The 23,101-nt window shown below is 55.1% G+C and overlaps 1 protein-coding gene across 1 annotated transcript in view; it reads right to left on the bottom strand.

Moving 5' to 3' along the window:
* The window catches only part of LOC121273917 (polysialoglycoprotein-like), a 56,888-nt gene extending 34,525 nt beyond the window's left edge, over positions 1-22,363 (bottom strand). Inside the window, exon 1 of the mRNA XM_041181041.1 lies at positions 22,298-22,363. Within this exon, the coding sequence (XP_041036975.1) occupies positions 22,298-22,361 (64 nt within the window). The 5' untranslated portion in view covers positions 22,362-22,363. The remainder of the gene's footprint in view (positions 1-22,297) is intronic.
* Between the last annotated feature and the right edge of the window lie 738 nt (positions 22,364-23,101).

Raw genomic sequence — 23,101 nt, 5'->3', positions numbered from 1 at the left:
GTCTTCACCATGTCTCTCTCTTTGTCCCACCCATGTCTCTCTCTCTGTCTCCCCCATGTCTCGCTTTCTGTCTCCCCTTGTCTCTCTCTCTGTCTCCCCGTGTCTCTCTCTCTCTGTCTCCCCATGTCTCTCTCTCTCTGTCTCCTTCATGTTGCACTCTCTATCTCCCCCAAGTCTCTCTCTCTCTCTCTGTCTCGCCCATGTCTCACTCTCTGTCTCCCCCCTGTCTTTCTCTCTCTGTCTCCCATGTCTCTCTCTCTGTCTCCCCCATGTCTCTCTCTCTGTCTCCCCCATGTCTCTCTCTCTCTGTCTCCCCCATGTCTCTCTCTCTGTCTCCCCCATGTCTCTCTCTCTGTCTCCCCCATGTCTCTCTCTCTGTCTCCCCCATGTCTCTCTCTCTGTCTCCCCCATGTCTCTCTCTCTGTCTCCCCCATGTCTCTCTCTCTGTCTACCCCCATGTCTCTCTCTCTGTCTCCCCCATGTCTCTCTCTCCCTCTTCCCCATGTCTCTCTCTCTCCCACTCCCCCATGTCATCTCTGTGTCTCCTCCATGTCTCTCCCTCTCCCCCATGTCAATCCCTCTGTCTCCCCCATGTCTCTCTCTCTCTGTCTCCCCGTGTCTCTCTCTCTCTGTCTCCCCCATGTCTCTCTTTCTCTGTCTCCCCCATGTTGCACTCTCTATCTCCCCCAAGTCTCTCTCTCTCTGTCTCCCCCATGTCTCTCTCTCTCCCGCTCCCCCGTGTCTCTCTCTCTCTTTCTCCCCCATGTCTCTCTCTCTGTCTCCCCCATGTCTCTCTCTCTGTCTCCCCCATGTCTCTCTCTCTGTCTCCCCCATGTCTCTCTCTCTGTCTCCTCCATGTCTCTCACTCTGTCTCCCCCATGTCTCTCTCTGTCTCCCCCATGTCTCTCTCTCTGTCTCCCCCATGTCTCTCTCTCTGTCTCCCCCATGTCTCACTCTCTGTCTCCCCCATGTCTCTCTCTCTCTCGGTCTCCCCCATTTCTCTCTCTCTCCCGCTCCCCCATTTCTCTCTCTCTATCCCTCTCCCCCATGTTTCTCTCTGTGTCCCCCCCATGTCTCTTTGTCGCTTCCATGTCCCTCTTTCCCTCTCCCCCATCTCTCTTCTCTCTGTTTCCCCCATGTCTCTTTCTTTGTCTCCTCCATGTCTTTCTCTCCCTCTTCCCCATGTCTCTCTCTGTCTCCCCCTTGTCTCGCTCTTTCTCCCCATGTCACTCTCTCTGCCTCTCCCATTTCTCTAACTTTCTCTCCCCCATGTCTCTTCCTCTGTCTCCCCAATGGCTCTCTCTCTCTGTCTCCCCCATGTCTCTCTCTCTGTCTCCCCCATCTCTCTCTCTCTGTCTCCCCCATCTCTCTCTCTCTGTCTCCCCCATGTCTCTCTCTCTGTCTCCCCCATGTCTCTCTCTCTGTCTCCCCCATGTCTATCTCTCTGTCTCCCCCATGTCTCTCTCTGTCTCCCCCATGTCTCTCTCTCTGTCTCCCCCATGTCTCTCTCTCTGTCTACCCCCATGTCTCTCTCTCTGTCTCCCCCATTTCTCTCTCTCCCGCTTCCCCATGTCTCTCTCTCTCCCACTCCCCCATGTCATCTCTGTGTCTCCTCCATGTCTCTCCCTCTCCCCCATGTCAATCCCTCTGTCTCCCCCACGTCTCTCTCTCTGTCTCCCCGTGTCTCTCTCTCTCTGTCTCCCCCATGTCTCTCTTTCTCTGTCTCCCCCATGTTGCACTCTCTATCTCCCCCAAGTCTCTCTCTCTCTGTCTCCCCCATGTCTCTCTCTCTCCCGCTCCCCCGTGTCTCTCTCTCTCTTTCTCCCCCATGTCTCTCTCTCTGTCTCCCCCATGTCTCTCTCTCTGTCTCCCCCATGTCTCTCTCTCTGTCTCCCCCATGTCTCTCTCTCTGTCTCCCCCATGTCTCTCTCTATGTCTCCTCCATGTCTCTCACTCTGTCTCCCCCATGTCTCTCTCTGTCTCCCCCATGTCTCTCTCTCTGTCTCCCCCATGTCTCTCTCTCTGTCTCCCCCATGTCTCACTCTCTGTCTCCCCCATGTCTCTCTCTCTCTCGGTCTCCCCCATTTCTCTCTCTCTCCCGCTCCCCCATTTCTCTCTCTCTATCCCTCTCCCCCATGTTTCTCTCTGTGTCCCCCCCATGTCTCTTTGTCGCTTCCATGTCCCTCTTTCCCTCTCCCCCATCTCTCTTCTCTCTGTTTCCCCCATGTCTCTTTCTTTGTCTCCTCCATGTCTTTCTCTCCCTCTTCCCCATGTCTCTCTCTGTCCCCCCCATGTCTCTCTCTCCCTCTCCCCATCTCTCTCTCTCTCTGTCTCCCCCATGTCTCTCTCTTTCTCCCCATGTCTCTCTCTGTCTCCCCCTTGTCTCTCTCTTTCTCCCCATGTCACTCTCTCTGCCTCTCCCATTTCTCTAACTTTCTCTCCCCCATGTCTCTTCCTCTGTCTCCCCAATGGCTCTCTCTCTCTGTCTCCCCCATGTCTGTCTCTCTGTCTCCCCCATGTCTCTCTCTCTCTGTCTCCCCCATGTCTCTCTCTCTGTCTCCCCCATGTCTCTCTCTCTGTCTCCCCCATCTCTCTCTCTCTGTCTCCCCCATCTCTCTCTCTCTGTCTCCCCCATGTCTCTCTCTCTGTCTCCCCCATATCTCTCTCTCTGTCTCCCCCATGTCTCTCTCTCTGTCTCCCCCATGTCTCTCTCTCTGTCTATCCCCTGTCTCTCTCTCTGTCTCCCCATGTCTCTCTCTCCCTCTTCCCCATGTCTCTCTCTCTCCCACTCCCCCATGTCATCTCTGTGTCTCCTCCATGTCTCTCCCTCTCCCCCATGTCAATCCCTCTGTCTCCCCCATGTATCTCTTTCTCTGTCTCCCCCATGTTGCACACTCTATCTCCCCCAAGTCTCTCTCTCTCTGTCTCCCCCATGTCTCTCTCTCTCCCACTGCCCCGTGTCTCTCTCTCTCTTTCTCCCCCATGTCTCTCTCTCTGTCACCCCCATGTCTCTCTCTCTGTCTTCCTCATGTCTATCTCTTTGTCTCCCCCGTCTCTCTCTCTCCCGCTCCCCCATGTCTCTCTCTCTCCCGCTCCCACATGACTATCTCTCTCTGTCTCACCCATGTCTCGCTCTCTCTGTCTCACCCATGTCTCTCTCTGTGGCTCACGCATGTCTCTCTCTCTCTGTCTCAGGCATGTCTATCCCTCTGCCTCACCCATGTCTATCCCTATGTCCCCCGATGTCTCTCTCTCCCTCTCCCCCATGTCTCTCTCTCTCTGTTTCCTCCATGTCTGTCTCACTGTCTCCACCATGTCTGTCTCTCTCTGTCTACCCCATGTGTCTTTCTTTGTCTCCTCCATGTCTTTCTCTCCCTCTTCCCCATGTCTCTCTCTGTCTCCCCCATGTCTCTCTCTCCCTGTCCCCCATCTCTCTCTCTCTCTGTCTCCCGCAAGTCTCTCTCTCTGTCTCCGCCATCTCTTTCCCTCTGTCTCCCCAATGGCTCTCTCTCTCTGTCTACCCCATGTCTCTCTCTCTGTCTCCCCCATGTCTCTCTCTCTCTCTCCGCCATCTCTTTCCCTCTGTCTCCCCAATGGCTCTCTCTCTCTGTCTACCCCATGTCTCTCTCTCTGTCTCCCTCATGTCTCTCTCTTTCTCCCCATGTCTCTCTCTCTGTCTCCCCCATGTCTCTCTCTCTGTCTCCCCCATGTCTCTCTCTGTCTCCCCCTTGTCTCTCTCTTTCTCCCCATGTCACTCTCTCTGTCTCCCCCCATTTCTCTATCTTTCTCTCGCCCATGTCTCTTTCTCTGTCTCCGCCATCTCTTTCCCTCTGTCTCCCCAATGGCTCTCTCTCTCTGTCTACCCCATGTCTCTCTCTCTGTCTCCCCCATGTCTCTCTCTCCCTCTTCCCCATGTCTCTCTCTCCCTCTTCCTCATGTCTCTCTGTCTGTCTCCCCCATTCTCTCTCTCTCCTGCTGCCCCATGTCTCTCTCTCTGTCTCCCCCATGTCTCTCTCTCTGTCTCCCCCATGTCTCTCTCTCTTCTACCCCATGTCTCTCTCTTTGTCTCCTCCATGTCTCTCTTTCCCTCTCCCCCATGTCTCTTCTCTCTGTTTCCCCCATGTCTCTTTCTTTGTCACCTCCATTTCTTTCTCTCCCTCTCCCCTATGACTCTCTCCGTCTCCCCCATGTCTCTCTCTGTCTCCCTCATGTATCTCTCTCTCTCCCATGTCTCTCTCTCTGTCTCCCTCATGTCTCTCTCTTTCTTCCCATGTCTCTCTCTCTGTCTCACCCATGTCTCTCTCTCTGTCTCCCCCATGTCTCTCTCCGTCTCCCCCATGTCTCTCTCTCTCTGTCTCCCCAATGTCTCTCTCTGTCTGCCTCAAGACTCTCTCTCTCCCTCTCCCCCATGTCTCTCTCTCTTTCTCCCCATGTCTCTATCTCTGTCTCCCCAATGTCTCTCTCTTTTCCCAATGTCTCTCTTTCTGTCTCCCCCATTTCTCTCTCTTTCTCTCCCCCATGTCTCTCTCTGTCTCTGTTATCTCTTGCCCTCTGTGTCCCCTATGTCTCTCTCTGTCTCCGCCATGTCTTTCCCTCTGTCTCCCCCATGTCTCTCTCTGTCTCCCCCATGTCTCTCTTTGCGTTTCCCATGTCTCTCTCTGTCTTCCCCATGTCTCTCTTTGCGTTTCCCATGTCTCCCTCTGTCTCCCCCTTATCTCACCCTGTGTCTCTCTCAGGTCTCCCTCTCCCTCTCAACCATGTCTCTCTCTCCATCTCCCCCATGTCTCCCTTTGTCTCTCCGCATGTCTCTCTCTCTCTGTCTCACCCATGTCTCTCCCTCTGTCTCACCCATGTCTCTCTCTCTGTCTCCCCCGTGTCTCTCTCTCTCTGTCTCCCCCATGTTGCACTCTCTATCTCCCCCAAGTCTCTCTCTCTCTCTGTCTCCCCCATGCCTTTCTCTCTGTATACCCCATCTCTAACTCTGTCTCCCCCTGTCTCTCTCTCTCTGTCACCCCTGTCTCCCTCTGTCTCCCCCTGTCTCTCTCACTGTCTCCCCCATGTGTCTCTCTCTCTGTCTTACCCATGTCTCTCTCTCTGTCTCCCTCAGTCTCTCTCTCTCTGTCTCCCCCATGTCTCTCTCTCTCTGTCTCCCCCATGTCTCTCTCTCTCTCTGTCTCCCCCATGTCTCTCTCTCTCTGTCTTCCCCATGTCTCTCTCTCTCTGTCTCCCCCATGTCTCTCTCTCTCTGTCTCCCCCATGTCTCTCTCTCTCTGTCTTCCCCATCTCTCTCTCTGTCTTCCCCATGTCTCTCTCTCTGTCTCCCTCCTGTCTCTCTCTCTCTGTCACCCCTGTCTCCCTCTGTCTCCCCCTGTCTCTCTCACTGTCTCCCCCATGTGTCTCTCTCTCTGTCTTACCCATGTCTCTCTCTCTGTCTCCCTCAGTCTCTCTCTCTCTGTCTCCCTCATGTCTCTCTCTCTCTGTCTCCCCCATTTCTCTATCTCTGTCTCACCCATGTCTCTCTCTCTGTCTCACCCATGTCTCTCTCTCTGTCTCCCCCATGTCTCTCTCTCTGTCCCCTCCATGTCTCTCTCTCTGTCTCCCCCATGTCACTTTCGTTGTCTCCTCCATGTCTTTCTCCCCCTCTTCCCCATGTCTCTCTCTGTCCCCCCCATGTCTCTCTCTCCCTTTCCCCCATCTCTCTCTCTCTGTCTCCCCCATGTCTCTCTCTCTCTGTCTCCCCCATGTCTCTCTCTCTGTCTCCCCCTTGTCACTCTCTTTCTCCCCATGTCACTCTCTCTGACTCCCCCATTGCTCTATCTTTCTCTCCCCCATGTCTCTTTCTCTGTCTCCGCCATCTCTTTCCCTCTGTCTCCCCAATGGCTCTCTCTCTCTGTCTACCACATGTCTCTCTCTCTGTCTCCGCCATTTCTCTCTCTGTCTTCCCCATGTCGCTCTCTCTGTCTCACCCATGTCGCTCTCTCTGTCTCACCCATGTCTCTCTCTCTCTGTCTCCCCATGTCTCTCTCTCTCTGTCTCCCCCATGTCTCTCTCTCCCTCTCCCCCATGTCTCTCTCTGTCTCCCCCATTTCTCTCTCTCTCCCTCTTCCCCATGTCTCTCTGTCTGTCTACCCCATGTCTCTCTCTCTGTCTTCCCCATGTCTCCCTCTCTGTCTCCCCCATGTCGCTCTCTCTGTCTACCCCATGTCTCTCTCTCTCTGTCTCCCCATGTCTCTCTCTCTGCCTCCCCCATGTCTCTCTCTCCCTCTTCCCCTTGTATCTCTCTGTCTCGCCCATTTCTCTCTCTCTCCCACTCCCCCATGTCTCTCTCTCTTTCCCGCTCCCCCATGTTTCTCTCTGTGTCCCCCCCATGTCTCTCTCTTTGTCTCCTCCATGTCTTTCTCTAACTCTCCCCCATGACTCTCTCCGTCTCCCCCATGTCTCTCTCTGTCTCCCTCATGTATCTCTCTCTCTCCCCCCTGTCTCTCTCTCTGTCTCCCCCATGTCTCTCTCTCTCTGTCTTCCCCATGTCTCTCTCTCTCTGTCTTCCCCATGTCTCTCTGTCTCCCTCATGTCTCTCTCTCTGTCTCCCCCATTTCTCTCTCTCTGTCTCACCCATGTCTCTCTCTCTGTCTCACCCATGTCTCTCTCTCTGTCTCACCCATGTCTCTCTCTCTGTCTCCCCCATGTCTCTCTCTCTGTCTCCCCCATGTCTCTCTCTCTGTCTCACCCATGTCTCTCTCTCTGTCCCCCCCATGTCTCTCTCTCTGTCCCCTCCATGTCTCTCTCTCTGTCCCCTCCATGTCTCTCTCTCTGTCTCCCCCATGTCACTTTCATTGTCTCCTCCAAGTCTTTCTCTCCCTCTTCCCCATGTCTCTCTCTGTCCCCCCCATGTCTCTCTCTCCCTCTCCCCGATCGCTTTCTCTCTCTGTCTCCCTCATGTCTCTCTCTCTGTCTCCCCCATGTCTCTCTCTCTGTCTCCCCCATGTCTCTCTCTCTGTCTCCCCCATGTCTCTCTCTTTCTCCCCATGTCTCTCTCTCTGTCTCCCCCATGTCTCTCTCTCTGTCTCCCCCATGTCTCTCTCTGTCTCCCCCTTATCACTCTCTTTCTCCCCATGTCACTCTCTTTCTCCCCATGTCACTCTCTTTCTCCCCATGTCACTCTCTCTGTCTCCCCCATTTCTCTATCTTTCTCTCCCCCATGTCTCTTTCTCTGTCTCCGCCATCTCTTTCCCTCTGTCTCCCCAATGGCTCTCTCTCTCTGCCTACCCCATGTCTCTCTCTCTGTCTCCCCCATGTCTCTCTCTCTGTCTCCCCCATGTCTCTCTCTCTGTCTCCCCCATGTCTCTGTCTCTGTCTACCCCATGTCTCTCTCTCTGTCTACCCCATCTCTCTCTCTCTGTCTCCCTCATGTCTCTCCCTCTCTGTCTCCCCCATGTCTCTCTCTTTCTCCCCATGTCTCTCTCTCTGTCTCCCCCTTGTCTCTCTCTGTCTCCCCCTTGTCACTCTCTTTCTCCCCATGTCACTCTCTCTGTCTCCCCCATTGCTCTATCTTTCTCTCCCCCATGTCTCTTTCTCTGTCTCCGCCATCTCTTTCCCTCTGTCTCCCCAATGGCTCTCTCTCTCTGTCTACCCCATGTCTCTCTCTCTGTCTCCGCCATTTCTCTCTCTGTCTTCCCCATGTCGCTCTCTCTGTCTCACCCATGTCGCTCTCTCTGTCTCACCCATGTCTCTCTCTCTCTGTCTCCCCATGTCTCTCTCTCTGTCTCCCCCATGTCTCTCTCTCCCTCTGCCCCATGTCTCTCTCTGTCTCCCCCATTTCTCTCTCTCTCCCTCTTCCCCATGTCTCTCTGTCTGTCTACCCCATGTCTCTCTCTCTGTCTCCCCCATGTCTCTGTCTCTGTCTACCCCATGTCTCTCTCTCTGTCTACCCCATCTCTCTCTCTCTCTGTCTCCCCATGTCTCTCTCTCTGCCTCCCCCATGTCTCTCTCTCCCTCTTCCCCTTGTATCTCTCTGTCTCGCCCATTTCTCTCTCTCTCCCACTCCCCCATGTCACTCTCTCTTTCCCGCTCCCCCATGTTTCTCTCTGTGTCCCCCCCATGTCTCTCTCTTTGTCTCCTCCATGTCTTTCTCTAACTCTCCCCCATGACTCTCTCCGTCTCCCCCATGTCTCTCTCTGTCTCCCTCATGTATCTCTCTCTCTCCCCCCTGTCTCTCTCTCTGTCTCCCCCATGTCTCTCTCTCTCTGTCTTCCCCATGTCTCTCTCTCTCTGTCTTCCCCATGTCTCTCTGTCTCCCTCATGTCTCTCTGTCTCCCTCATGTCTCTCTCTCTGTCTCCCCCATTTCTCTCTCTCTGTCTCACCCATGTCTCTCTCTCTGTCTCACCCATGTCTCTCTCTCTGTCTCCCCCATGTCTCTCTCTCTGTCTCACCCATGTCTCTCTCTCTGTCCCCCCCATGTCTCTCTCTCTGTCCCCTCCATGTCTCTCTCTCTGTCCCCTCCATGTCTCTCTCTCTGTCTCCCCCATGTCACTTTCATTGTCTCCTCCATGTCTTTCTCTCCCTCTTCCCCATCTCTCTCTCTGTCCCCCCCATGTCTCTCTCTCCCTCTCCCCCATCGCTCTCTCTCTCTGTCTCCCTCATGTCTCTCTCTCTGTCTCCCCCATGTCTCTCTCTCTGTCTCCCCCATGTCTCTCTCTCTGTCTCCCCCATGTCTCTCTCTCTGTCTCCCCCATGTCTCTCTCTTTCTCCCCATGTCTCTCTCTCTGTCTCCCCCATGTCTCTATCTCTGTCTCCCCCATGTCTCTATCTCTGTCTACCCCATGTCTCTCTCTGTCTCCCCCTTATCACTCTCTTTCTCCCCATGTCACTCTCTTTCTCCCCATGTCTCTCTCTTTCTCCCCTTTGTCTCTCTCTTTCTCTCCATGTCACTCTCTCTGTCTCTCCCCATTTCTCTATCTTTCTCTCGCCCATGTCACTTTCTCTGTCTCCGCCATCTCTTTCCCTCTGTCTCCCCAATGGCTCTCTCTCTCTGTCTCCCCCATGTCTCTCTCTCTGTCTACCCCATGTCTCTCTCTCTGTCTACCCCATGTCTCTCTCTCTGTCTACCCCATGTCTCTCTCTCTGTCTACCCCATGTCTCACTCTCTCTGTCCCCCCATGTCTCTCTCAATGTCTCCCCCATGTCTCTCTCTCCCTCTTCCCCATGTATCTCTCTGTCTCCCCCATTTCTCTCTCTCTCCCGCTCCCCCATGTCTCTCTCTCTGTTTCCCGCTCCCCCATGTTTCTCTCTGTGACCCCCCCATGTCTCTCTCTCTCTCTCCCCCATGTCTCTCTCTGTCTCTCCCATGTCTCTCGCTGTCTCTCCTATGTCTCTCGCTGTCTCTCCTATGTCTCTCTCTTTCTCTCCATGTCACTCTCTCTGTCTCTCCCCATTTCTCTATCTTTCTCTCGCCCATGTCTCTTTCTCTGTCTCCGCCATCTCTTTCCCTCTGTCTCCCCAATGGCTCTCTCTCTCTGTCTACCCCATGTCGCTCTCTCTGTCCCCCCCATGTCTCTCTCTCCCTCTCCCCCATCGCTTTCTCTCTCTGTCTCCCTCATGTCTCTCTCTCTGTCTCCCCCATGTCTCTCTCTCTGTCTCCCCCATGTCTCTCTCTCTGTCTCCCCCATGTCTCTCTCTTTCTCCCCATGTCTCTCTCTCTGTCTCCCCCATGTCTCTCTCTCTGTCTCCCCCATGTCTCTCTCTGTCTCCCCCTTATCACTCTCTTTCTCCCCATGTCACTCTCTTTCTCCCCATGTCACTCTCTTTCTCCCCATGTCACTCTCTCTGTCTCCCCCATTTCTCTATCTTTCTCTCCCCCATGTCTCTTTCTCTGTCTCCGCCATCTCTTTCCCTCTGTCTCTCCAATGGCTCTCTCTCTCTGCCTACCCCATGTCTCTCTCTCTGTCTCCCCCATGTCTCTCTCTCTGTCTCCCCCATGTCTCTCTCTCTGTCTCCCCCATGTCTCTGTCTCTGTCTACCCCATGTCTCTCTCTCTGTCTACCCCATCTCTCTCTCTCTGTCTCCCTCATGTCTCTCCCTCTCTGTCTCCCCCATGTCTCTCTCTTTCTCCCCATGTCTCTCTCTCTGTCTCCCCCTTGTCTCTCTGTGTCTCCCCCTTGTCACTCTCTTTCTCCCCATGTCACTCTCTCTGTCTCCCCCATTGCTCTATCTTTCTCTCCCCCATGTCTCTTTCTCTGTCTCCGCCATCTCTTTCCCTCTGACTCCCCAATGGCTCTCTCTCTGTCTACCCCATGTCTCTCTCTCTGTCTCCGCCATTTCTCTCTCTGTCTTCCCCATGTCGCTCTCTCTGTCTCACCCATGTCGCTCTCTCTGTCTCACCCATGTCTCTCTCTCTCTGTCTCCCCATGTCTCTCTCTCTGTCTCCCCCATGTCTCTCTCTCCCTCTCCCCCATGTCTCTCTCTGTCTCCCCCATTTCTCTCTCTCTCCCTCTTCCCCATGTCTCTCTGTCTGTCTACCCCATGTCTCTCTCTCTGTCTCCCCCATGTCTCTGTCTCTGTCTACCCCATGTCTCTCTCTCTGTCTACCCCATCTCTCTCTCTCTCTGTCTCCCCCATGTCTCTCTCTCTGCCTCCCCCATGTCTCTCTCTCCCTCTTCCCCTTGTATCTCTCTGTCTCGCCCATTTCTCTCTCTCTCCCACTCCCCCATGTCACTCTCTCTTTCCCGCTCCCCCATGTTTCTCTCTGTGTCCCCCCCATGTCTCTCTCTTTGTCTCCTCCATGTCTTTCTCTAACTCTCCCCCATGACTCTCTCCGTCTCCCCCATGTCTCTCTCTGTCTCCCTCATGTATCTCTCTCTCTCCCCCCTGTCTCTCTCTCTGTCTCCCCCATGTCTCTCTCTCTCTGTCTTCCCCATGTCTCTCTCTCTCTGTCTTCCCCATGTCTCTCTGTCTCCCTCATGTCTCTCTGTCTCCCTCATGTCTCTCTGTCTCCCTCATGTCTCTCTCTCTGTCTCCCCCATTTCTCTCTCTCTGTCTCACCCATGTCTCTCTCTCTGTCTCACCCATGTCTCTCTCTCTGTCTCCCCCATTTCTCTCTCTCTGTCTCACCCATGTCTCTCTCTCTGTCCCCCCCATGTCTCTCTCTCTGTCCCCTCCATGTCTCTCTCTCTGTCCCCTCCATGTCTCTCTCTCTGTCTCCCCCATGTCACTTTCATTGTCTCCTCCATGTCTTTCTCTCCCTCTTCCCCATGTCTCTCTCTGTCCCCCCCATGTCTCTCTCTCCCTCTCCCCCATCGCTCTCTCTCTCTGTCTCCCTCATGTCTCTCTCTCTGTCTCCCCCATGTCTCTCTCTCTGTCTCCCCCATGTCTCTCTCTCTGTCTCCCCCATGTCTCTCTCTCTGTCTCCCCCATGTCTCTCTCTTTCTCCCCATGTCTCTCTCTCTGTCTCCCCCATGTCTCTATCTCTGTCTCCCCCATGTCTCTCTCTGTCTCCCCCTTATCACTCTCTTTCTCCCCATGTCACTCTCTTTCTCCCCATGTCTCTCTCTTTCTCCCCTTTGTCTCTCTCTTTCTCTCCATGTCACTCTCTCTGTCTCTCCCCATTTCTCTATCTTTCTCTCGCCCATGTCTCTTTCTCTGTCTCCGCCATCTCTTTCCCTCTGTCTCCCCAATGGCTCTCTCTCTCTGTCTCCCCCATGTCTCTCTCTCTGTCTACCCCATGTCTCTCTCTCTGTCTACCCCATGTCTCTCTCTCTGTCTACCCCATGTCTCTCTCTCTGTCTACCCCATGTCTCACTCTCTCTGTCCCCCCATGTCTCTCTCAATGTCTCCCCCATGTCTCTCTCTCCCTCTTCCCCATGTATCTCTCTGTCTCCCCCATTTCTCTCTCTCTCCCGCTCCCCCATGTCTCTCTCTCTGTTTCCCGCTCCCCCATGTTTCTCTCTGTGTCCCCCCCATGTCTCTCTCTCTCTCTCCCCCATGTCTCTCTCTGTCTCTCCCATGTCTCTCGCTGTCTCTCCTATGTCTCTCGCTGTCTCTCCTATGTCTCTCTCTTTCTCTCCATGTCACTCTCTCTGTCTCTCCCCATTTCTCTATCTTTCTCTCGCCCATGTCTCTTTCTCTGTCTCCGCCATCTCTTTCCCTCTGTCTCCCCAATGGCTCTCTCTCTCTGTCTACCCCATGTCGCTCTCTCTGTCTCCCCCATGTCTCTCTCTCTGTCTCCCCCATGTCTCTCTCTCTGTCTCCCCCATGTCTCTCTCTCTGTCTCCCCCATGTCTCTCTCTCTGTCTCCCCCATGTCTCTCTCTCTGTCTCTCCCATGTCTCTCTCTCCCTCTTCCCCATGTGTCTCTCTCTGTCTCCCCCATGTCTCTCTCTCCCGCTCCCCCATGTCTCTCTCTCTGTCTCCCCCATGTCTCTCTCTCTGTCTCCCCCATGTCTCTCTCTCCCTCTTCCCCATGTCTCTCTCTCCCTCACCCCATGTTTCTATCTCTGTCTCCCCCATGTCTCTCTCTCCCTCTTCCCCATGTCTCTCTCTCTCCCTCATGTCTCTCTCTGTCTCCCCCATGTCTCTCTCTGTCTCCCCCATGTCTCTCTCTGTCTCCCCCATGTATCTCTCTCTGTCTCCCCCATGTATCTCTCTCTGTCTCCCCCATGTCTCTCTCTGTCTCCCCCTTGTCAATCTCTTTCTCCCCATGTCACTCTCTCTGTCTCCCCCATTGCTCTATCTTTCTCTCCCCCATGTCTCTTTCTCTGTCTCTGCCATCTCTTTCCCTCTGTCTCCCCAATGGCTCTCTCTCTCTGTCTACCCCATGTCTCTCTCTATCTCTGCCATGTCTCTCTCTGTCTCCCCCATGTCGCTCTCTCTGTCTCCCCCATGTCTCTCTCTCTGTCTCCCCCATGTCTCTCTCTCCCTCTTCCCCATGTATCTCTGTCTCCCCCATTTCTCTCTCTCTCCCGCTCCCCCATGTTTCTCTCTGTGTCCCCCCCATGTCTCTCTCTTTGTCTCCTCCATGTCTTTCTCTAACTCTCCCCCATGACTCTCTCCGTCTCCCCCATGTCTCTCTCTGTCTCCCTCATGTATCTCTCTCTCTCCCCGCTGTCTCTCTCTCTGTCTCCCCCATGTCTCTCTCTCTCTGTCTTCCCCATGTCTCTCTCTCTCTGTCTTCCCCATGTCTCTCTCTCTCTCTGTCTTCCCCATGTCTCTCTCTCTCTGTCTTCCCCATGTCTCTCTCTCTGTCTCCCTCATGTCTCTCTCTCTCTGTCTCCCCCATTTCTCTCTCCCTTTCTCACCCATGTCTCTCTCTCTGTCTCAACCATGTCGCTCTCTGTCTCACCCATGTCTCTATCTCTGTCTCCCCCATGTCTCTCTCTCTGTCTCACCCATGTCTCTCTCTCTGTCCCCCCCATGTGTCTCTCTCTGTCCCCTCCATGTCTCTCTCTCTGTCCCCTCCATGTCTCTCTCTCTGTCTCCCCCATGTCACTTTCATTGTCTCCTCCATGTCTTTCTCTCCCTCTTCCCCATGTCTCTCTCTGTCCCCCCCATGTCTCTCTCTCCCTCTCCCCCTTCGCTCTCTCTTTCTGTCTCCCTCATGTCTCTCTCTCTGTCTCCCCCATGTCTCTCTCTCTGTCTCCCCCATGTCTCTCTCTCTGTCTCCCCCATGTCTCTCTCTCTGTCTCCCCCATATCTCTCTCTTTCTCCCCATGTCTCTCTCTCTGTCTCCCCCATGTCTCTCTCTCTGTCTCCCCCATGTCTCTCTCTCTGTCTCCCCCTTATCACTCTCTTTCTCCCCATGTCACTCTCTTTCTCCCCATGTCACTCTCTTTCTCCCCATGTCACTCTCTCTGTCTCCCCCATTTCTCTATCTTTCTCTCACCCATGTCTCTTTGTCTGTCTCCGCCATCTCTTTCCCTCTGTCTCCCCAATGGCTCTCTCTCTCTGCCTACCCCATGTCTCTCTCTCTGTCTCCCCCATGTCTCTCTCTCTGTCTACCCCATGTCTCTCTCTCTGTCTACCCCATGTCTCACTCTCTCTGTCCCCCCATGTCTCTCTCAATGTCTCCCCCATGTCTCTCTCTCCCTCTTCCCCATGTATCTCTCTGTCTCCCCCATTTCTCTCTCTCTCCCACTCCCCCATGTCTCTCTCTATGTTTCCCGCTCCCCCATGTTTCTCTCTGTGTCCCCCCCATGTCTCTCTCTCTCTCTCTCCCCCATGTCTCTCTCTGTCTCTCCCATGTCTCTCGCTGTCTCTCCCATGTCTCTCTCTTTCTCCCCTTTGTCTCTCTCTTTCTCTCCATGTCACTCTCTCTGTCTCTCCCCATTTCTCTATCTTTCTCTCGCCCATGTCTCTTTCTCTGTCTCCGCCATCTCTTTCCCTCTGTCTCCCCAATGGCTCTCTCTCTCTGTCTACCCCATGTCGCTCTCTCTGTCTCCCCCATGTCTCTCTCTCTGTCTCCCCCATGTCTCTCTCTCTGTCTCCCCCATGTCTATCTCTCTGTCTCCCCCATGTCTCTCTCTCTGTCTCCCCCATGTCTCTCTCTCTGTCTCTCCCATGTCTCTCTCTCCCTCTTCCCCATGTGTCTCTCTCTGTCTCCCCCATGTCTCTCTCTCCCGCTCCCCCATGTCTCTCTCTCTGTCTCCCCCATGTCTCTCTCTCTGTCTCCCCCATGTCTCTCTCTCCCTCTTCCCCATGTCTCTCTCTCCCTCACCCCATGTCTCTATCTCTGTCTCCCCCATGTCTCTCTCTCCCTCTTCCCCATGTCTCTCTCTCTCCCTCATGTCTCTCTCTGTCTCCCCCATGTCTCTCTCTGTCTCCCCCATGTCTCTCTCTGTCTCCCCCATGTATCTCTCTCTGTCTCCCCCATGTCTCTCTCTGTCTCCCCCTTGTCAATCTCTTTCTCCCCATGTCACTCTCTCTGTCTCCCCCATTGGTCTATCTTTCTCTCCCCCATGTCTCTTTCTCTGTCTCTGCCATCTCTTTCCCTCTGTCTCCCCAATGGCTCTCTCTCTCTGTCTACCCCATGTCTCTCTCTATCTCTGCCATGTCTCTCTCTGTCTTCCCCATGTCGCTCTCTCTGTCTCCCCCATGTCGCTCTCTCTGTCTCCCCCATGTCGCTCTCTCTGTCTCCCCCATGTATCTCTCTCTGTCTCCCCCATGTCTCTCTCTGTCTCCCCCTTGTCAATCTCTTTCTCCCCATGTCACTCTCTCTGTCTCCCCCATTGCTCTATCTTTCTCTCCCCCATGTCTCTTTCTCTGTCTCTGCCATCTCTTTCCCTCTGTCTCCCCAATGGCTCTCTCTCTCTGTCTACCCCATGTCTCTCTCTATCTCTGCCATGTCTCTCTCTGTCTTCCCCATGTCGCTCTCTCTGTCTCCCCCATGTCGCTCTCTCTGTCTCCCCCATGTCTCTCTCTCTGTCTCCCCCATGTCTCTCTCTCCCTCTTCCCCATGTATCTCTGTCTCCCCCATTTCTCTCTCTCTCCCGCTCCCCCATGTTTCTCTCTGTGTCCCCCCCATGTCTCTCTCTTTGTCTCCTCCATGTCTTTCTCTAATTCTCCCCCATGACTCTCTCCGTCTCCCCCATGTCTCTCTCTGTCTCCCTCATGTATCTCTCTCTCTCCCCGCTGTCTCTCTCTCTGTCTCCCCCATGTCTCTCTCTCTCTGTCTTCCCCATGTCTCTCTCTCTCTGTCTTCCCCATGTCTCTCTCTCTCTCTGTCTTCCCCATGTATCTCTCTCTCTGTCTTCCCCATGTCTCTCTCTCTGTCTCCCTCATGTCTCTCTCTCTCTGTCTCCCCCATTTCTCTCTCTCTGTCTCACCCATGTCTCTCTCTCTGTCTCAACCATGTCGCTCTCTCTGTCTCACCCATGTCTCTATCTCTGTCTCCCCCATGTCTCTCTCTCTGTCTCCCCCATGTCTCTCTCTCTGTCTCCCCCATGTCTCTCTCTCTGTCTCCCCCATGTCTCTCTCTCTGTCTCCCCCATGTCTCTCTCTCTGTCTCCCCCATGTCTCTCTCTCTGACACTCCATGTCTCTCTCTCTGTCTCACCCATGTCACTTTCATTGTCTCCTCCATGTCTTTCTCTCCCTCTTCCCCATGTCTCTCTCTGTCCCCCCCATGTCTCTCTCTCCCTCCCCCCATCTCTCTCTCTCTCTGTCTCCCCCATGTCTCTCTCTCTGTCTCCCCCATGTCTCTCTCTCTGTCTCCCCCATGTCTCTCTCTCTGTCTCCCCCATGTCTCTCTCTCTGACACTCCATGTCTCTCTCTCTGTCTCCCCCATGTCACTTTCATTGTCTCCTCCATGTCTTTCTCTCCCTCTTCCCCATGTCTCTCTCTGTCCCCCCCATGTCTCTCTCTCCCTCCCCCCCATCTCTCTCTCTCTCTGTCTCCCTCATGTCTCTCTCTCTGTCTCCCCCATGTCTCTCTCTTTCTCCCCATGTCTCTCTCTCTGTCTCCCCCATGTCTCTCTCTGTCTCCCCCTTGTCACTCTCTTTCTCCCCATGTCACTCTCTCTGTCTCCCCCATGTCTCTCTCTCTGTCTCCCCCATGTCTCTCTCTCTGTCTCCCCCATGTCTCTCTCTCTCTGTCTCCCCGATGTCTCTCTCTCTGTCTCCCCCATGTCTCTCTCTCTGTCTACCCCATGTCTCTCTCTCTGTCTCCCCCATGTCTCTCTCTCTGTCTACCCCATGTCTCTCTCTCTCTGTCCCCCATGTCTCTCTCAATGTCTCCCCCATGTCTCTCTCTTCCTCTTCCCCATGTATCTCTCTGTCTCCCCCATTTCTCTCTCTCTCCCACTCCCCCATGTCTCTCTCTCTGTTTCCCGCTCCCCCATGTTTCTCTCTGTGTCCCCCCCATGTCTCCCTCTCTCTCTCCCCCATGTCTCTCTCTGTCTCTCCCATGTCTCTCGCTGTCTCTCCCATGTCTCTCTCTTTCTCCCCTTTGTCTCTCTCTTTCTCCCCATGTCACTCTCTCTGTCTCCCCCCATTTCTCTATCTTTCTCTCGCCCATGTCTCTCTCTCTGTCTCCGCCATCTCTTTCCCTCTGTCTCCCCAATGTCTCTCTCTCTCTGTCTACCCCATGTCGCTCTCTCTGTCTCCCCCATGTCTCTCTCTCCCTCTTCCCCATGTCTCTCTCTCCCTCTCCCCCATGTCTCTCTCTCTGTCTCCCCCATGTCTCTCTCTCCCTCTTCCCCATGTCTCTCTCTCCCTCTTCCCCATGTCTCTCTCTCTGTCTCCCCCATGTCTCTCTCTGTCTCCCCCATGTATCTCTCTCTGTCTCCCCCATGTCTCTCTCTGTCTCCCCCTTGTCAATCTCTTTCTCCCCATGTCTCTCTCTATCTCTGCCATGTCTCTCTCTGTCTTCCCCATGTCGCTCTCTCTGTCTCCCCCATGTCACTCTCTCTGTCTACCCCATGTCGCTCTCTCTGTCTACCCCATGTCTCTCTCTCTCTGTCCCCCATGTCTCTCTCAATGTCTCCCCCATGTCTCTCTCTCCCTCTTCCCCATGTATCTCTCTGTCTCCCCCATTTCTCTATCTCTCCCACTCCCCCATGTCTCTCTGTCTGTTTCCCGCTCCCCCATGTTTCTCTCTGTGTCCCCCCCATGTCTCCCTCTCTCTCTCCCCCATGTCTCTTTCTCTGTCTCTGCCATCTCTTTCTCTCTGTCTCCCCAATGGCTCTCTCTCTCTGTCTACCCCATGTCTCTCTCTATCTCTGCCATGTCTCTCTCTGTCTTCCGCATGTCGCTCTCTCTGTCTCCCCCATGTCACTCTCTCTGTCTACCCCATGTCGCTCTCTCTGTCTACCCCATGTCTCTCTGTCTCTGTCATCCCATGTCTCTCTCTCTGTCTCCCCCATTTCTCTCTCTCCCTCTTCCCCATGTATCTCCCTGTCTCCCCCATTTCTCTCTCTCTCCCTCTTCCCCATGTCTCTCTGTCTGTCTACCCCATGTCTCTCTCTCTGTCTACCCCATGTCTCTCTCTCTGTCTAACCCATGTCTCTCTCTCTCTGTCTCCCCATGTCTCTCTCTCCCGCTCCCCCATGTCTCTCTCTCTTTCCCGCTCCCCCATGTTTCTCTCTCTGTCCCCCCCATGTCTCTCTCTTTGTCTCCTCCATGTCTTTCTCTAACTCTCCCCCATGACTCTCTCCGTCTCCCCCATGTCTCTCTCTGTCTCCCTCATGTATCTCTCTCTCTCCCCGCTGTCTCTCTCTCTGTCTCCCCCATGTCTCTCTCTCTCTGTCTTCCACATGTCTCTCTCTCTCTGTCTTCCCCATGTCTCTCTCTCTCTGTCTTCCCCATGTCTCTCTCTCTGTCTCCCTCATGTCTCTCTCTCTCTGTCTCCCCCATTTCTCTCTCTCTGTCTCACTCATGTCTCTCTCTCTGTCTCACCCATGTCTCTCTCTCTCTGTCTCAACCATGTCTCTCTCTCTGTCTCAACCATGTCTCTCTCTCTGTCTCACCCATGTCTCTCTCTCTGTCTCCCCCATGTCTCTCTCTCTGTCTCCCCCATGTCTCTCTCTCTGTCCCCTCCATGTCTCTCTCTCTGTCTCCCCCATGTCACTTTCATTGTCTCCTCCATGTCTTTCTCTCCCTCTTCCCCATGTCTCTCTCTGTCCCCCCCATGTCTCTCTCTCCCTCTCTCCCATCTCTCTCTCTCTCTCTGTCTCCCTCATGTCTCTCTCTCTGTCTCCCCCTTGTCACTCTCTTTCTCCCCATGTCACTCTCTCTGTCTCCCCCATTTCTCTATTTTTCTCTCCCCCATGTCTCTTTCTCTGTCTCCGCCATCTCTTTCCCTCTGTCTCCCCAATGGCTCTCTCTCTGTCTCCCCCATTTCTCTCTCTGTCTCCCCCATGTCTCTCTCTCTGTCTCCCCCATGTCTCTCTCTCTGTCTCCCCCATGTCTCTCTCTCTGTCTCCCCCATGTCTCTCTCTCTGTCTACCCCATGTCTCTCTCTCTGTCTACCCCATGTCACTATCTCTCTGTCCCCCCATGTCTCTCTCAATGTCTCCCCCATGTCTCTCTCTCCCTCTTCCCCATGTCTCTCTCTCTGTTTCCCGCTCCCCCATGTTTATCTCTGTGTCCCCCCCACGTCTCACTCTCTCTCTCCCCCATGTCTCTCTCTGTCTCTCCCATGTCTCTCGCTGTCTCTCCCATGTCTCTCTCTTTCTCCCCATGTCTCTCTCTTTCTCCCCTTTGTCTCTCTCTTTCTCTCCATGTCACTCTCTCTGTCTCCCCCCATTTCTCTATCTTTCTCTCACCCATGTCTCTTTCTCTGTCTCCGCCATCTCTTTCCCTCTGTCTCCCCAATGGCTCTCTCTCTCTCTGTCTACCCCATGTCGCTCTCTCTGTCTCCCCCATGTCTCTCTCTCTGTCTCCCCCATGTCTCTCTCTCTGTCTCTCCCATGTCTCTCTCTCCCTCTTCCCCATGTGTCTCTCTCTGTCTCCCCCATGTCTCTCTCTCCCGCTCCCCCATGTCTCTCTCTCTGTCTCCCCCATGTCTCTCTCCCTGTCTCCCCCATGTCTCTCTCTCCCTCTTCCCCATGCCTCTCTCTCCCTCTCCCCCATGTCTCTCTCTCTGTCTCCCCCATGTCTCTCTCTCCCTCTTCCCCATGTCTCTCTCTCTGTCTCCCCCATGTCTCTCTCTGTCTCCCCCATGTATCTCTCTCTGTCTCCCCCATGTCTCTCTCTGTCTCCCCCTTGTCAATCTCTTTCTCCCCATGTCACTCTCTCTGTCTCCCCCATTGCTCTATCTTTCTCTCCCCCATGTCTCTTTCTCTGTCTCTGCCATCTCTTTCTCTCTGTCTCCCCAATGGCTCTCTCTCTCTGTCTACCCCATGTCTCTCTCTATCTCTGCCATGTCTCTCTGTCTGTCTACCCCATGTCTCTCTCTCTGTCTTCCCCATGTCTCTCTCTCTGTCTCCCCCATGTCGCTCTCTCTGTCTCCCCCATGTCTCTCTCTCCCTCTTCCCCATGTATCTCTCTGTCTCCCCCATTTCTCTCTCTCTCCCGCTCCCCCATGTCTCTCTCTCTCTCCCGCTTCCCCATGTTTCTCTCTGTGTCCCCCCCATGTCTCTCTCTTTGTCTCCTCCATGTCTTTCTCTAACTCTCCCCCATGACTCTCTCCGTCTCCCCCATGTCTCTCTCTGTCTCCCTCATGTATCTCTCTCTCTCCCCGCTGTTTCTCTCTCTGTTTCCCCCATGTCTCTCTCTCTCTGTCTTCCCCATGTCTCTCTCTCTGTCTTCCTCATGTCTCTCTCTCTCTGTCTCCCCCATTTCTCTCTCTCTGTCTCACCCATGTCTCTCTCTCTGTCTCAACCATGTCTCTCTCTCTGTCTCACCCATGTCTCTATCTCTGTCTCCCTCATGTCTCTCTCTCTTTCTCCCCCATGCCTCTCTCTCTGTCTCCCCCATGTCTCTCTCTCTGTCTCCCCCGTGTCTCTCTCTGTCTCCCCCATGTCTCTCTCTCTGTCTCCCCCATTTCTCTCTCTCTCTCTGTCTTCCCCATGTCTCTCTCTCTGTGTGGTTGTACCAAGCTTGTTATTTCTCACTCCTTTCATCCCTCTCTCTCATTCTGTCTATCACCACGTGCCCCTCTCTCCCACCACACTTCCACACCCAGTGCCAGTGCTGCCCCCTCTGCCCCTCCCACACCCAGTGCCAGTGTAGCCCCCTCTCTCCCTCCCACATCCAGTGCCAGTGTAGCCCCCTCTCTCCCTCCCACACCCAGTGCCAGTGCAGCCTCCTCTGCCCCTCCCACACCCAGTGCCAGTGCTGCCCCCTCTGCCCCTCCCACACCCAGTGCCAGTGTAGCCCCCTCTCTCCCTCCCACACCCAGTTCCAGTGCTGCCTCCTCTGCCCCTCCCACACCCAGTGCCAGTGCAGCCCTCTCTCTCCCTCCCACACCCAGTGCCAGTGTAGCCCCCTCTGCCCCTCCCACACCCAGTGCCAGTGCTGCCCCCTCCCTCCCTCCCGCACCCAGTGCCAGTGCTGCCCCCTCTGCCCCTCCCACACCCAGTGCCAGTGCTTCCCCCTCTGCCCCTCCCACACCCAGTGCCAGTGCTGCCTCCTCTGCCCCTCCCACACCCAGTGCCAGTGCTGCCTCCTCTGTCTGTCCCACACCCAGTGCCAGTGCTGCCCCCTCTCTCCCTCCCACACCCAGTGCTGCCCCCTCTCTCCCTCCCACACCCAGTGCCAGTGCTGCCCCCTCTCTCCCTCCCACACCCAGTGCCTGTGTAGCCCCCTCTCTCCCTCCCACACCCAGTGCCAGTGCTGCCCCCTCTCTCTCCCACACCTAGTGCCAGTGCTGCCTCCTCTCTCCCTCCCACACCCAGTGCCAGTGCTGCCCCCTCTCTCCCTGCCACACCCAGTGCCAGTGCTGCCTCCTCTCTCCCTCCCACACCCAGTGCCAGTGCTGCCCCCTCTCTCCCTGCCACACCCAGTGCCAGTGTTGTCTCCTCTCTCCCTCCCGCACCCAGTGCCAGTGCTGCCCCCTCTGCCCCTCCCACACCCATTGCCAGTGCTGCCCCCTCTCTCCCTCCCACACCCAGTGCCGGTGCTGCCTCCTCTCTCCCTCCCGCACCCAGTGCCAGTGCTGCCCCCTCTCTCCCTGCCACACCCAGTGCCAGTGCTGCCTCCTCTCTCCATCCCGCACCCAGTGCCAGTGCTGCCCCCTCTGCCCCTCCCACACCCATTGCCAGTGCTGCCTCCTCTCACCCTCCCACACCCAGTGCCAGTGCTGCCCCCTCTGCCCCTCCCACACCCAGTGCCAGTGCTGCCCCCTCTCTCCCTCCCACACCCAGTGCCAGTGCTGCCTCCTCTCTCCCTCCTGCACCCAGTGCCAGGGCTGCCCCCTCTGCCCCTCCCACACCCAGTGCCAGTGCAGCCCCCTCTGCCCCTCCCATACCCAGTGACAGTGCTGCCCCCTCTGTCCCTCCCATACCCAGTGACAGTGCTGCCCCCTCTGTCCCTCCCACACCCAGTGCCAGTGCTGCCTCCTCTCTCCCTCCCACACCCAGTGCCAGTGTAGTCCCCTCTCTCCCTCCCACACCCAGTTCCAGTGATGCCTCCTCTCTCCCTCCCACACCCAGTGCCAGTGCTGCCCCCTCTCTCTCTCCCTCCCACACCCAGTGCCAGTGCTGCCCCCTCTCTCTCTCCCTCCCACACCCAGTGCCAGTGCAGCCCCCTCTCTCCCTCCCACACCCAGTGCCAGTGCTGCCCCCTCTCTCTCTCCCTCCCACACCCAGTGCTGGGAATGGGAGCACCTTGTCTGCTGTCCGTCCGCACCCAGCGCCAACCGAATACTCAACTGGATTCCTCCCGGCAAAGATGGAAGGTGATCAGCAAAGCTGCAGCCCAGATCGCCATGAACATTGCTGTCAGCACTATCTTCACTTTCTGGTATTGTTGCCACGAACTATCTGCAAATAGAGAAAGAGGTGGAGAGAGAATGTTAATAAGGAGCAACACCGACAGGTCATCGTGTGTGTGTGTGTTTGTGTGTGTTTGTCTGAGTGTGTGAAGGAGAGAGAGAGAATGTGTGTGTGTGTGAGAGTGAGTGTGTGAGAGTGAGTGTGAGAGAGTCAGTGTGAGTGTGTGTGAGTGAGAGTGTGTGAGAGTCAGTGAGAGTGTGTGAGAGTCAGTGTGAGTGTGCAAGAGTGAGTGTGCAAGAATGTAAGTGTGTGTGCGAGAGTGAGTGTGAGCGTGAGTGTGTGAGTTGAGCATGAGCGTGTGAGTGTGTGAGTGTGAGTGTGCATATGAGTGTGCGTGTGTGAGGGTATGTGAGAGTGAGTGTGTGAGTGAGTGTGTGAGAGTGTGAGTGTGTGAGTGTGAGTCTGTGAGAGACAGAGTGTGCGAGAGTGTGTGATTATGTAAGTGTGAGTGTGTGAGTATGAGTGTGTGAGAGTGAATGTGTGAGAGTGAATGTGTGAGAGTGAGTGTGTGAGTGAGTGTGTGAGTGTGAGTGTGAGAGTGAGTGAGAGTGAGAGTGAGAGAGTGAGTGTGATTGTGTGAGAGAGAGTTTGAGTGCGTGTGTGAGTGTGTGTGAGAGTGAGAGAGTGTCTGTGGTAGTGAGAGTGAGTGTGTGTGTGAGAGTGAGAGTGTGTGTGTATGTT

This window comes from Carcharodon carcharias (assembly GCF_017639515.1).
Source record: "Carcharodon carcharias isolate sCarCar2 chromosome 27 unlocalized genomic scaffold, sCarCar2.pri SUPER_27_unloc_26, whole genome shotgun sequence".
Lineage (NCBI taxonomy): Eukaryota > Metazoa > Chordata > Chondrichthyes > Lamniformes > Lamnidae > Carcharodon > Carcharodon carcharias.
Note: the sequence above shows the minus strand (reverse complement) of the source record. Positions and strands in the feature narration are given on the sequence as shown.